Here is a 14028-nt window from a genome sequence, read left to right on the forward strand (position 1 = left end):
TTTTTATTCATCTCAATGTGTTTTATTTTTGTTTCAGTGTCTCCATTTTTGACACATTCATTTTTATAACTGTCATTTCCGAGTATTTAAAAATATCATAAATTTCTTGATCAGTTTCTCAGTTTATTCCACTTTGGTTAAGTATATGGTTTATAATTTACTTTTGTTTATGAAGTCTTATTTCATAATATAACATAAGATCTTTCTTGGATAAGGTTGGTGTGAATTTTAAAAGAATAGGTGGAAGCTGGGCATTGGTGGCTCATGTCTAAAATCCTAGCTATTCAGATGGCTGAGATCTAAGGATCATAGTTCCAAACCAACTTGGGCAGGAAAGAACATGAGACTCTTTTTTTTTTTTTTTTTTTTTTTTTTTTGCCAGTCCTGGACCTTGGACTCAGGGCCTGAGCACTGTCCCTGGCTTCTTCCCGCTCAAGGCTAGCACTCTGCCACTTTAGCCACAGTGCTACTTCTGGCCATTTTCTATATATGTTGTGCTGAGGAATCAAACTCAGGGCTTCATGTATACGAGGCAAGCACTCTTGCCACTAGGCCATATTCCCAGCCCGAGCATGAGACTCTTATTTCCAATGAACCACCAAAGCCAGAAGTGAAGCCTGTGGTTCAAGTGCTAGCTTGAGTGCTAGCCTTGACCACAAAAAAAAAAAGTTATAATTGAGTTATTAGACAAACTTACAGTTGAAATCAGTTTTCTTATGTTAAGAAATTGTATAAACATTTCTTCTTTGTATTATTTCCACAGAAAGAACATGCTCTCTGAATAACTGTACAGTGGCCAAAAGAATTGGAAAAGGAAAAGATGCAACTGTCATTTTTGAACACTTTGGGAAAAATGTAGACTCATATGTTGATGAAAGCTGTTTATGCAGTGCATTAAAGTCAGAGTTAAAACATTCCAACTCAAATACTTCTAATTCCAATGGAAATGTACAAAATGGAAACATTTCTAATTCTGACACATGCAGTGGACAATCAGAGAACAATTCAGAAATCAGAGACACTTCTCAAGTATATGATTCAACTCCTTTCATGCCAAGAGACAGTGGTAATGAAGACCTTTTGTTAAATTTGGCATACCTTAAAAGTATTTTAAGTAGTATTTCTGTTCCTGTTCCCCTACAAAATAATACTGCCTCAAGTACAGTTATTACTTCAAAACTCATTAAAGACCCACGATTGATGAGGAGAGAAGAAAGCATAGGAAAGCAGAGTAATATTACAGGCTTAAGTGTTGGTATGCCAGTCGATAGGAATTTAGATCACATTAGTTCAGAAATAAACTTGTCATTTTTGCCAACTGTTTCTGCCTCATCTGAAGTTGTCCCTAGAAGTGATACTATTCTTGCTAATTGTCTGGATGCTTCTTCCTTCACATGTTCTTTTGAAGATTCACAATCTCAGACTCACAGCATGATGTCAGAGAACTATCATTGTACAGCATCCAATAAGAATACCAAACCAGAACAGTATAAAGATCAAGGCGACTTTCACTTGCCAATTTCCTTGTCAACTGTAGTTTCAGAAGTTGAGAACCAGAATCACAATGAGGAGAAAGCACAGAGTACTCAAGAGAGAAGCAGCATGCCACTTTTAATTGAACAAAACAGTGAATCATATAACTATTATGAATCAATGAATACAAGGGAATCTAAGTCTCATATCACTCAGGAATCACAGGCTTATAATTTCATTACTGTGCATCAGATTGGTCATCAAATATCCACAGTTGCCCCATTCCAAAAGAAAGGAAGCATAGATGAATACATTGAGAACACTGGAAAAATGAGAACAGGAAACTTCATTGATTCAGAAGATAATTCCAAACATGGAGGAATGCAAACTTGGTGGAATGAAAGTAATAATCATCTTACTAAAGAAACAAAAATCAGTCCAATTGATGATTGCACTTCCATGTCCCAAGAAGATAAGAGGCTTGATTCTTTAGTGGACAACTATGAAAATACATTAGTAACTAAAGAAGTAGAACTGTCAAAATCTCCTATATCTACAAAGGAAAAGGGTAAAATAGATGACCTAGCATTGCAGTTAGAAAGTAATCTTACCCCACATTTAGAATGCCTTTCCCAAAAGCATCTTCAACACTTTTTCGACTATGACAGTAGAATCCATGAACGTTTTAGCATTGCTCAACAGTTGATAGAACTGAAATTGGAAGAAAGAGATAAAAAATGTTTTAATATTATTACTGATGCTCTCCAGGAAGCACAAGACATTCCCCAGATGAAAGAACTGCTTCTTGATACAGTTATTTCATCTACAGTTAAAACTGCTCTTGACAGTTCAGAATGTAGCATAACTGAGGAATGTGTGTCTGTCCAGAGGAAAAATGAAAATGAGCCAGGATCATTAGAAAACATTCAGAAAGACTGCAAAGAAACTCTTGGTAGTGAAAATGAATGCCAGGATATTCTTTTTTGTAATGCAAACTTAAATGATGACATATACCTGAATATTAAATTCATAGAGCAAGGTGATAATAAAGAGAATCAAAATGAAGCTGGAGAGAAAACAACATCAGAAAACAACATGGAGGTTATATATGAAAGTGAGAAGCAGGGTTTTCATACCCACAATATTTTAACCAATATTAATGAGAAAGTAGATAATAAAAATTCCTACCAAGTAGAAATGTCAAGTCCTAAAGAACTTTCTACGTTTAACTTGATTTGGAGAAAAAGTATATCAACAGAAACTGCTTTATTAAAGAGCAAAGGTGATGTAAAAAAACAAAAAGATAGACAAAATACTGGAAAAAATGTAGAGAATTGGACTTCCATGACAATTTCTGAAAATTTGAATTCTTCCCTAGATGTCTCAAATGCTGCAGTACATGTAACTAGTACTATTTCTCCAGTAAGCACAAATCCTAAAGATCACCAAAGATTCCTGTTGAATGAAACTTGTAATTCGGAGAGTCCAGATTTTGGTCTGTTAGTAACACATAAGGCTTCTGATTGTGAAATTGATAGGGATAAAAATAATTCACAAGGTTCATTTCATCCACCAGTGGATGAGAACTTACTCCTTCAAAATTTTGAATTGGAAAGTGAGATTGAGATAGAAACGGAAGAGTGTGGTGATGCTTCTCTGTTTCAACAAGGTATAAATACCCATGGAAAAGTGCTTTATGATGAAGTTGAGGATGCATGTGAGATGCTGACGCCCCGTATTGACTGGGGAGGTCTATTTGGAAGCAGTTATGAAGAGATAGAGGCTTCCTTCACAAGAGAGAATAGCAATTGGCATTATTTAAAGGGAAATGGTTGTGTTTATTCCTCTACCCCAAACAACACAAGAAAGCTCCTAAAGACAATTCTTCCAGATCTACAAATTAGAATTACTAATGACTTATTTAGACCAGGATTTGATCATACTGATGATTCTCTTCCAATGAAAGATAATAGTCACGAATGTATAAATGAAGTTACTAAACCAGAAATATATGAAGAAAGAACTCCAGGATTTGAACTTTATTCTCAGCCCTGGGATGAAAATTCCATTTACTCCTGTGAAGATAAACTTGATGATTCCATGCAAGACTCAAGACTTGGGAGTAAATTTCAAATCTGTTCCTCTAACTCAAGTCACAACATTCCTGTGAATCATGCATCAGATAAACTAAACAGTGAAACTTTGTCTACTGAACATTCTAACATCACACCATTAATTGAGAACAAATGTTCCTCTGCAAATTCAAAAAAAATTACTGATACTAGAAATAAAGGCATGGAATCAAGAATTAGCAAAAGAAAGCTAGCAAATAAAGATTTAAGACATCATGAAATTTGTGGTAAGAAGAAGAGAGAAACTAGTCAAGACTCATCTGAACATTTTTCTTTATTATCCCAAGGACGAATTAAAACATTTTCGCGGTCAGAAAGAAACATTAGGAATGTTCTGGATATCCTAAGTAGTGAAGCATCTTTATGTAAAAGCAAACGTCTTTCCAGGAAACTAGATAAAGCTGTTCTTCATTTAAAAAAAGCTCATCGAAGAGTTCATACATCTTTACAGCTTATATCTAAAGTGGGAGAGATAAAAAAAGGTCCATTACCTAAAGCATATGCAATAATCTGCAATAACTTCTGGGAGAGTTGTGACCTTGAAGGTTATAGTTCTGAAAGAAGGTGGTATTCTAAGCACTTTTTCTCCAAAAGGAAATATGACAGACAGGGAGAAAAAAGAGCTATAGGATTTGACACTGATAAATCATTAGTCCAGATGTCAAAGCACAGGTCTTATAAGTCAAATGGAGACACTATGCTGGCGTGCCTTTCAAAGAAAAGAGTGGCCAATAGTGTATCCAGAAGTCACACCAGTGTTCACAGAGAACTTTGTGACCAAGAACAACATCCTGAGTCAGAGTTGGTCCTCTCCTCTACATCCCAGACTCCATCACAATGTGATGATAGCAGAAATCCAGCATCATCAGAACTTCATCCCTTTTCTGAAGTAACTGATGAGAAAATAACTGAAAAAGAACATGTTGATGAAACATTATCTAGCAGTAAACATGAAAGTCTTGAGAACCATTCAACAATTAGTAATACAGTTGATACAACTAAAGAAAATTCTGAAGCCAATGCAGAAACAAATGAACTTTACTCAGTATCTTTAAGTTGCATGAAGGAAAACAATGGAAGCTATGGTACTGACAAAAATTATGATACACCTTGTACAGCTCACACAAAAGTGAAAGCTGACATTAAGGTCACTTCGGTTTTAAAGTCAGACATGAAGCATGTTGTAAATGTTGGAGTCTACAAAGAAGATGACATTATTATATCTGGTTGTAAGAGAAATGAAGTCATTTTTCCTGTAGTAGAGTGGACAGCTCCTATTGAGAGCTCCACACCAAGCATTATTACAGGAATTATGGATCCACTAAACTTGAGTTTGGTAACAGGGAAAACGTATGGTGACCCTCCGTTTTTTTCTACCACTCCCATGACATATAGTGAGGGAGAATCTTCAAAGTCTTTGTTGAATAAGCAGATAATGTTTGCTACAGATCCTGTGATGACATCAACTACTGTATCCCATTGTCAGAAGATAGGTGATAGAAAGAGTCTTCTAAAGATAAAAGAATTCTCAAGTAATTGTTCTCACATAGATATGTGTGAAACAAATGTTTCTAATCATTCTGAATTGGATCTAATGTCAGCAATTGAAGAAAACAAATATGAGAAAAACAGGCAAAAGCTATTTTCCAAAGATTATCTGCCTTTAAAATGTGACGTGAAAGATTCTCTGAAAAGATGTATTGCAAAGAATGACGTTCAGAACACAAAATTTAGAAATGAGGAAAAATCAGAAAAGGCAGATTTAGTTTACAAAAGCAACATGCATAAAGCATCACCTGTTGGGATTGAAAATAAAAATCAAAAGAATAAGATCCTAAAAGAAAAATCCTCTCACTTAAGTATGAAAACAAGTAAATTGACTGATTCTCATCTACCCCTTATGAATAAAATATCGGGGGTAATCTATTTGAATAACAGAGACTCTCATCAGCTTAAAAGAAAGAAGCAAGGGAAAAGGAAAGTCAGTAATGACTCTTGGTCTGACTGTATTTCCAAACCAAGCATTCTAAGAACTAATCATGTGCCTATTCCGCATAGTCACTGTGAAACTTCAAAAGTGACTCCTCTTCAGAAGACACCTATATCATACTCGAGTCAGTCAAAGGAAAAGCACTCAGATAATCAAACATCTTTCATAGCAGAACTATCTCAAATTTTGCAGAGGGCCAATGAAGCATCATCTTTAGAAACGCTTGAGAAGGAAACTAAAGTTTGTCGAGATATTCTCCCTTTATTTGTTGAAGCTTTTGAAAGAAAGCAAGAATGTGCACTTGAACAAATCCTGATTTCAAGGGAGTTGCTTGTAGGACAAAACTTGTGGAGTAACTGCAGGCATAAATTAAAACCATGTGCTGTTGACACTTTAGTAGAACTTCAGATGGTGATGGAAACCATTCAATTCATTAAAAACAAAAAAAGGCTCTTAGAAGGTGAACCAACATTCCGAAGCTTGCTTTGGTATGATGAGACATTGTACAGTGAACTGCTTAGCAGACCACGTGGATATCAACTGCAGTCCAGTTTCTATCCTGCTTTTCAAGGAAGATTAAAATATAATGCATTCTCTGAGTTGCAGAATTACCATAATCAGTTACTTGATTTGTTGGCAGAAACAAAAAGAGAAAACAGTTCATACTATGCATTCTTAAAATACAAACGACAAATTAATGAATGTGAAGCCATAATGAAGCACTGTTCTGATTGCTTTGACTTTTCTCTTTCTATTCCATTTACCTGTGGAGTTAACCTTGGAGATAGTTTAGGAGACCTAGAAATCTTAAGGAAAAGCACTTTAAAGCTGATTGGTATTCAGGAAAGCTCTCCTAAAGTTCACTCATACACAGGAAAAGAAGATCATTTCTGGATTATCATAGAAATGATTGCCTCAAAAGTTAATTTTATCAAGATCAATGAGGAAGCAAGTATAAAAACCTCTCTTTATGGTCTGGAACACATCTATTTTGATGCTGCAAAAAATCTTGTTTGGAAAGAGAAGAGGTACTCTTTCAGTAGAAACTCACAAAAGAACAAAGAGATGCTACTTGAAATGAATGAATGTGCTTTTGCTAAGCTTCAGAGTATATATGATACCTTGTCTAATGACTTAAACAGTGAACCAACTTCCAATATTGGGCTTGATGAGGATGCTGTGACTTTTTCCAGAAATCCAGACGATGTCATTATCACAGAAAACTCTAGACTTAACAGTGCTTTGCTCTCACGCCCAGATATTTGTTGTATTGGTGAAATACTAGATCAAGCTGAAGTTGCAGACTTAAAGAAATTACAAGAACTCACTTTGAGATGTACAGATCACTTAGAAATTTTAAAAAAATACTTCCAGATACTGCAAGAAGATAACATAGATAACATTTTTATCACAGAAGAAAATATTTTGGATGTGCTGAGAAATGACAACAAGGGGGCTATAATTTTGAAACCTGCAGCCATTGAAACATATATTGAAATTGTCATGCTCTCAGAAACAGTTCACTTTCTTAAAAACTCAATGGCAAAGAAATTAAATAACCAGAGATTTCGAAGTATGCTTTGGTTTGATTTGTCCCTTCTTCCTGAGCTGATTCACTGCCAGGAAAAAATGGCTTCCTTTTCATTTCTTAATGATGCAACAGACTGCCTTTGGAAAGTGATAGAGACAGCTATTTCTGGAGTTATGGAAGACATAAATATTATCTACAAATATAATGAAGCTGTTAATTGCTCATATGCACTTCACTTATTCTCAAGAGAACTTAATGAGCTTTCAGAAATTAAAAAGCTTGTGGTGAAATCTAAATATTCCATTTCCACATATATTGACTTTGTGCCCTGTATAGCATCCATAAATTATGGAAACACTGTGACAGAGTTAGAACATAACTACAGCCAGTTTTCTATGCTACTTAAAAGTACAATGTCTGTCCCTCAGAAAGATTTAGGAAAAGTTGCTCATATTACAAAAGTCATGAAAACAATTGAACATATGAAGATTATATGTGCTAAAGATGATAAATTAACCACTTCATTTATCTTCCACCAAATACTACATAACAGAAGGGATACTTCCCAACTAAAGAGAAAAGAAAAGAGTGGTCCTCTTATGAAACATGAGGAAAATATCAATAAGCCTAGTACTTCTATACAAACTCCCTCAATTTCAGAGTGCCTAGTGAAAAGCATGCCACATTCCACTTCTAAACGACCTATCACCATGGTTAAACATGAAGATTCTCAGGAAAAAGAGAATACTGAAGTATCTGGGTGTAAAAAGCAGAAGGTATGAATATTTTCAAGTGAAATCTCCCAAGAATTTTACTGGTTTCGTTGTTTTTGAAGATACAGAGGTTTGTTTTGTGGTTTTTTTTTTTTTTTTTTTTTTTTTTTGCGCCAGTCCTGGGCCTTGGACTCAGGGCCTGAGCACTACTGTCCCTGGCTTCCTTTTGCTCAAGGCTAGCACTCTGCCACTTGAGCCACAGTGCCACTTCTGGCCATTTATCTGCATATGTGGTGCTGGTGAATTGAACCCAGGGCCTCATGTATACGAGACAAGCGCTCTTGCCACTAGGCCATATCCCCAGCCCCAGATACAGAGGTTTGAACTCATTGGCCTTACACTTATTAGGCAGACACTCTACCACTTGAGTCATTTTCCTAATCTTTATTCATGCTGAGTCAGCTAGAACCACGATCCTTCTCTTCATTATCTCATGTTTCTGGGAATACAGGCATGTAAAAATTATGTCCCGCTTTTTACTGGTTGAGATGCAGTCTTGAGAATTTTTTTCCCAAGTTAGCTTTGAATCTTGATCCTATAGATGTCTACCTCTGAGTAGGCATAGGCTACCGTGGCTGGCTTCTGTTTGAGAAAAAGTCCATTCTCACAGACAACTTAAAGAATGTAGATGTTGAGAATGTTTTACATGTTGCCCTGCTAACTTACTAAAGTATTGTATTAAATAATTCCTACTTAAGTACAAATGATACGAAAGAGATACCTTGAAGCTGGGAATGTGGCTTAGCAGTAGAGTGCTTACCTAGCAAGCATGAAACTCTGGGTTCCATTCCTTGGTACAACATAAACAGAAAAAAAAGCCAGAAGTGGCGCTGTGGCTCAAGAGGTAGAGTGTTAGCCTTGAGCAAAAAAGAAGCCAGGGACGGTGCTCAGGCCCTGAGTCCAAGGCCCAGGACTGGCAAAAAAAGAGAGAGATACCTTAAAAAAGTATACTTCCTAACAAAAATTTATAAAGGTGATGTACAGTGCACAGAAGGGTTAGTTATGTAATTCAGGGAATGAATCATTTCTTTCTGGACAATGTCACCCTGCCCTCTCTCTCTCCCGGTTTCCCCTGTCCCATCCCCCGGTGGTACAGTTCATTTTCAACCCAGTGGCTAGTGAGAACCACTGCTGCATTTTTCCACCTTCCTCAGCCTTTTTTTTTTTTTTTTTTTTGCCAGTCCTGGGCCTTGGACTCAGGGCCTGAGCACCGTCCCTGGCTTCTTCCCGCTCAAGGCTAGCACTCCGCCACTTGAGCCACAGCGCCGCTTCTGGCCGTTTTCCGTATATGTGGTGCTGGGGAATTGAACCTAGGGCCTCGTGTATCCGAGGCAGGCACTCTTGCCACTAGGCTATATCCCCAGCCCCTAAACAAAAATGTTTAATGTAAAAAATGTGGAAAAATTTTAATAACATCCTAGGAAGTATTTCTTACTGTGAATGTGAGTCCTGGAAATTATTGAATACTTAATAAATAGATATGTATATCTAACTTAGTAAACGTTAAAAAAAGATTTTATCATCCAGGTATTGAAACAGCAGAATTTTTTTTTAATTAATTGGACATAAATTTTTTTACAAGGTGTTGTGCAAAGAGGGTGCAGTTACATAGTAGGGCAGTGTGTACATTTCTTATGATATCTTACGACCTGTTTTTCTATCCCTTGTTATAAAATGATTTTATCATCCAGGTATTGAAACAGCAGAATTTTTTAAATTACATGACTACAAAGGAGTTAGTAATAGTCTTAAATAATTTTAACAAACTTTACATAGTGTGCACATATTTTAACACATTCTTTATCAAAACTTTAGGGTTTCTGCACTGTACTTAAAGGTAATGAGGACTGAGCATTATTTATTAGGTGGTGTTCAGGATCAGACCTGGGACTCACATATGTTAAGCAGGTACTCTACCTCACTATATCCCCGGCTGATTTATATCAGTGATCAAGGAGCTAACAGGACTGAAAACTAGCAGTCCTGCTAAACCATACTGAGAATCCTTTTACCTTTTAAATCACTGAAAAAACACATTTCAGATAGAATAACCTTCTTGGAGGTTGTGGGGAGGGGGGAGGCTGAAAACATTTAGAAACTGTTTTATTATATCATGTATGTATTAAATATAGCCCTAAATAGTTTGAGCTTTATTCTTTACATATTGAAGTTAGGACCATCTGAAGTGTGATTTGTTCTTGTTCAGTGATAGAAAAGGTAAAAAGAAGGTCTGGGAATGTGGCTTAGCGGTAGAGTGCTTGCCTAACATGAATGAAGCCCTGGGTTCAATTCCTCAGAACTATACAAACAGAAAAAAGCTGGAAGTGGTACTGTAGCTCAGGAGGTAGAGTGCTATCCTTGAGCAAAAAGAAGCCAGGGACAGTGCTCAGGCCCTGAGTTCAAGCCCCAGGACTGGCAAAAAAGAACTAGGCACTGGTGGCTGACACCTATAATCCTAGGTACTCAGGAGACTGAGACCTGACAATCACAGTTCAAAGCCAGCCAGGGCAGGAAAGTCCATGAGACTCTTAATCTCCAATAAACCACCATTAAACTATAAGTAGAGCTATGGTTCAAAGTGGTAGAGTACTAGCCTTGAGCAGAAAAGATCAGGGACAGGGCCCAGGCTCTGAGTTCAAGCCCCATAACTGCCCCCCCCCCCAAAGAAAAGGTAAAAAAGATTCTGAATATAGTCAAAAGTGATGTCTGCCACATTTTAGGTAGGTGCTATTTTATAGAATAAGGAAAGGGCTCAAAAGGGGAAGGGGGGGGAGGGCAGGGAATGTGGCTCAAATGGTAGAGCGCTTTCCTAACATACATGAAGCCCTGGGTTCATTTCCTCAGTGCCACATAAGTTTAAAAAAAAGGGGGGGGTGTATTTTATAGAATAAAGGAGAAACTCTGTGCTAGTCAAATATTCATAATCCAAACATACTATCACTAAAGGTGTCTCATAAATTTATTTTTTTCCTATTTGGGAATATTTGTATATATGTTAGGAGATTGAGATATCGTAGGAATAGAACCAAAGTCTAACTAAACACAAAATTCATATATATTTCATATATACCTTATAACCAAAAGGTATGTTTTTGCAGTCTTCTTAATTTTATTCATGGAACAAAAACCTTCATTGTGTAGAAGTTTCCACTTCAAGTATCAAGTTTTTGAATTAGGTATGTTCAACCTGCATTTGACAGGTTGATGGGTTCAGTGACTTGTATACTGACAAGAATACAGTCATAAAAACTCCAAAATTAGTGTTATAAATGAGTTAAGAATGTTGTGAATTTCTTTAACTGAGATAATATTACTGCAAACATGAAATACCGAAAGCAAAGAGCCACTTTTTGGGTAAACGGAGAGGACTGATGTTATAGGTCCTTATAACTAATTTAGATTGTATTTGTGTCTTTTAAACATAGGTTAGCATGAATGATACATCAAAAATCAACAGAAAAAAGGCAGCATTCAGTTCTCCAAGGTAGGAACTATCAGCCTTGTCTGAATTAAAAGTAAACAAATTTGGGTAAGTAGTAAGGGACAAGAATAACTGCTGGGTCACTCCTGTAACTTAGAGGACATGAGATAAAAAGAAAGTGAAGTTTGGGGGCTGGGGATATAGCCTAGTGGCAAGAGTGCCTGCCTCGGATACACGAGGCACTAGGTTCGATTCCCCAGCACCACAGAGAGTGAAGTTTGTTTCAAATTTTCAAAGCATTTTTGAGGGACAAGGTAACAGACAGTACAAGAAATGTATCCAATGCCTAACGTATGAAACTGTAACCTCTCTGTACATCAGTTTGATAATAAATATTTGAAAAAAAAAAGAAATTTTCATACTGGACAGTAACAAATTCATAGTATTCTAAAAGAGACATTACAAAAAGGACGTGATTTTTTTAACTTGTGGATTTTACAGACTAGCCAGATTTCAAAATTGGTTACAGAAGTACAAATTGCCAACTATAGCAGGGGACCATTAATAAAATTAATGTATACATACTATAAGTATACTATTTTCATAAGAGGGTGCTTTAATATCACAAATTAATGTTACAAAGGCTAGTCGAATAAAACTGGGGCAGTATATTACTTGTATATTCCTAATCATTTTGGAAAATATCAGCCTTAAATTTTCTCCTGAATATAAAAATTCCAAATACATATTTCAGCTGTATATTTAAAACTGTATGTATGTGTTAAACTTACAGGACTACAAAATTTCAGTCCAAGAGTGAAAATGAAACAGGATCAAGTTTGAAAAGAAACTATGTATTTTCAACAAAGGATGAACTGAAAAAATCACTACCTGGCTCACTTTTACCTTTAAAGAATCTACAAGAGAGTGGCACATCAAAGTCAGAAAGCAAAATAGATTTGACACATAGCTCATCTGATGTTTCAGAATACCTCACTGGACACCAGGAAAGTTCAAATAGCATAAGGAAAAGAAATGTGAATTTTAATGCTACTGAAACAATTGATAAAGATTGCCCATTTATAATTTGTGATCAAAAAAGCATAGCTGACACTTTTTCAAAAGACCTTGAGACATTGCCACATGAGTTACCTAAAACTACCCCAAATCCTGCCCAGAGCGTTTATCTTTCAAACAGAAAACTAGGACCTGATGGTTCCCTTAATTCATCCGTGATCTCTGAAGCTCCTTTCCATTCTGTGAGGGATATCCATACCCATCTAGAGGTGAATGATACAACCTTTGAACATCAAGATGATGAGATAATAAATGTTTCTATTAAAGATTGTACAGGTACCCCTTCTCCAGAACCCATATATATTCAGAACCAAATTCCTGTTCTGCCAGTACAGAAAACACAGCTTGTAACAACTCAGTCTCAGCAGAAGGATAGGTTGAATTCCACTACTGTACCTTTTGGAGCACGTGGGAGGTCGATTGTTGATGTTAATTACACTGCAGAAAACTCCTTTTCTGAAGGACAAGATGAAGAACATCCCCAAACTCTGGATCAGAAGGTTGACACATACTGGAATGAGCTTCCCCAGTCTGTATACACCCCAGTATATAATTCTTCTGAGTACTCATTTGGGACTTCATATCCACACTATTCTTGTTATGTTTATCAATACAGCAGCAGCAATGGCAATGCCATTACCCACACATACCAAGGAGTAACGTCATACGAAGTACAGCCACCACCACCTGGAATTTTTACTACAATTACAAATACTGTTCAAAACACACATTCTAGTCTTCAATACTCCCAGTATTTTACTTACTTTGCTGGGCAGCCACAAGCAAATGCATTTGTGTTAGAAAATGGGTACTTTCGACCTCAAATACCTATTTCTTACCATTTTCAGCCACCTGTTTTTTCACAATGTGCTTATCAACCACCACCACAGGCCGCACACCGATATCCTAGTCCAGGTGCACTTCCAGAAGTTCCTTGGACTTACGGTGAGTTTTAATGTTTGTTTTGATGAGTTTTTACTTTTAATTTAATCTATTCTATGGATGAAATGTAGTTGTAAATTTAGTGTTCTGTGCAGAATTACAGACCTGTTCCTGTGTCAGCAGAGTTTAATTTTGTTGTTGGAAATCTGGCTGTCAAAAAGATTATTGAGGGGCTGGGAATATGGCCTAGTGGGAAGAGTGCTTGCCTCCTATTACACGAGGCCCTGGGTTCGATTCCTCAGCACCACATATACAGAAAAATGGCCAGAAGGGGCGCTGTGGCTCAAGTGGCAGAGTGCTAGCCTTGAGCAAAAAAGAAGCCAGGGACAGTGCTCAGGCCCTGAGTTCATGGCCTAGGACTGGCCAAAAAAAAAAAAAAAAAGATTATTGAGAAAATAATAACTGGTAGTATGTCCTTACTAGTACATCTTTCAATAAAACTCAACTTCAGGGAACAGTTAAATAATTGCAACTAAATCTGTACAGTTATGCAACCAATAAAGGATTTGTGAACATTTTTGTGATGTTTGCTGGTTCCCGGACTTGATCTCAGGGCTGGAACTATGCTTGAGCTTCTTTTGCTAAAGGCTACTACTGTGCCACTAGAGCCGCCACTTCTCGTCTGGCTTTTTGGAGTAGTTTATTGGAGATGAGAGTCTCAGAGTTTTCCCTGGCCAGGCTGGCTTTGA

The 14028-nt window shown here is 36.8% G+C and overlaps 1 protein-coding gene across 1 annotated transcript in view; it reads left to right on the forward strand.

Moving 5' to 3' along the window:
• The window catches only part of Tex15 (testis expressed 15, meiosis and synapsis associated), a 33225-nt gene that overhangs the window by 18858 nt on the left and 339 nt on the right, over positions 1-14028 (forward strand). The window contains exons 6-8 of the mRNA XM_048330533.1: positions 764-7902; positions 11325-11383; positions 12114-13342. Of these exons, the coding sequence (XP_048186490.1) occupies positions 764-7902; positions 11325-11383; positions 12114-13342 (8427 nt within the window). The remainder of the gene's footprint in view (positions 1-763; positions 7903-11324; positions 11384-12113; positions 13343-14028) is intronic.

This window comes from Perognathus longimembris, chromosome 21 (assembly GCF_023159225.1).
Source record: "Perognathus longimembris pacificus isolate PPM17 chromosome 21, ASM2315922v1, whole genome shotgun sequence".
In the NCBI taxonomy this organism is placed as follows: Eukaryota; Metazoa; Chordata; class Mammalia; order Rodentia; family Heteromyidae; genus Perognathus; species Perognathus longimembris.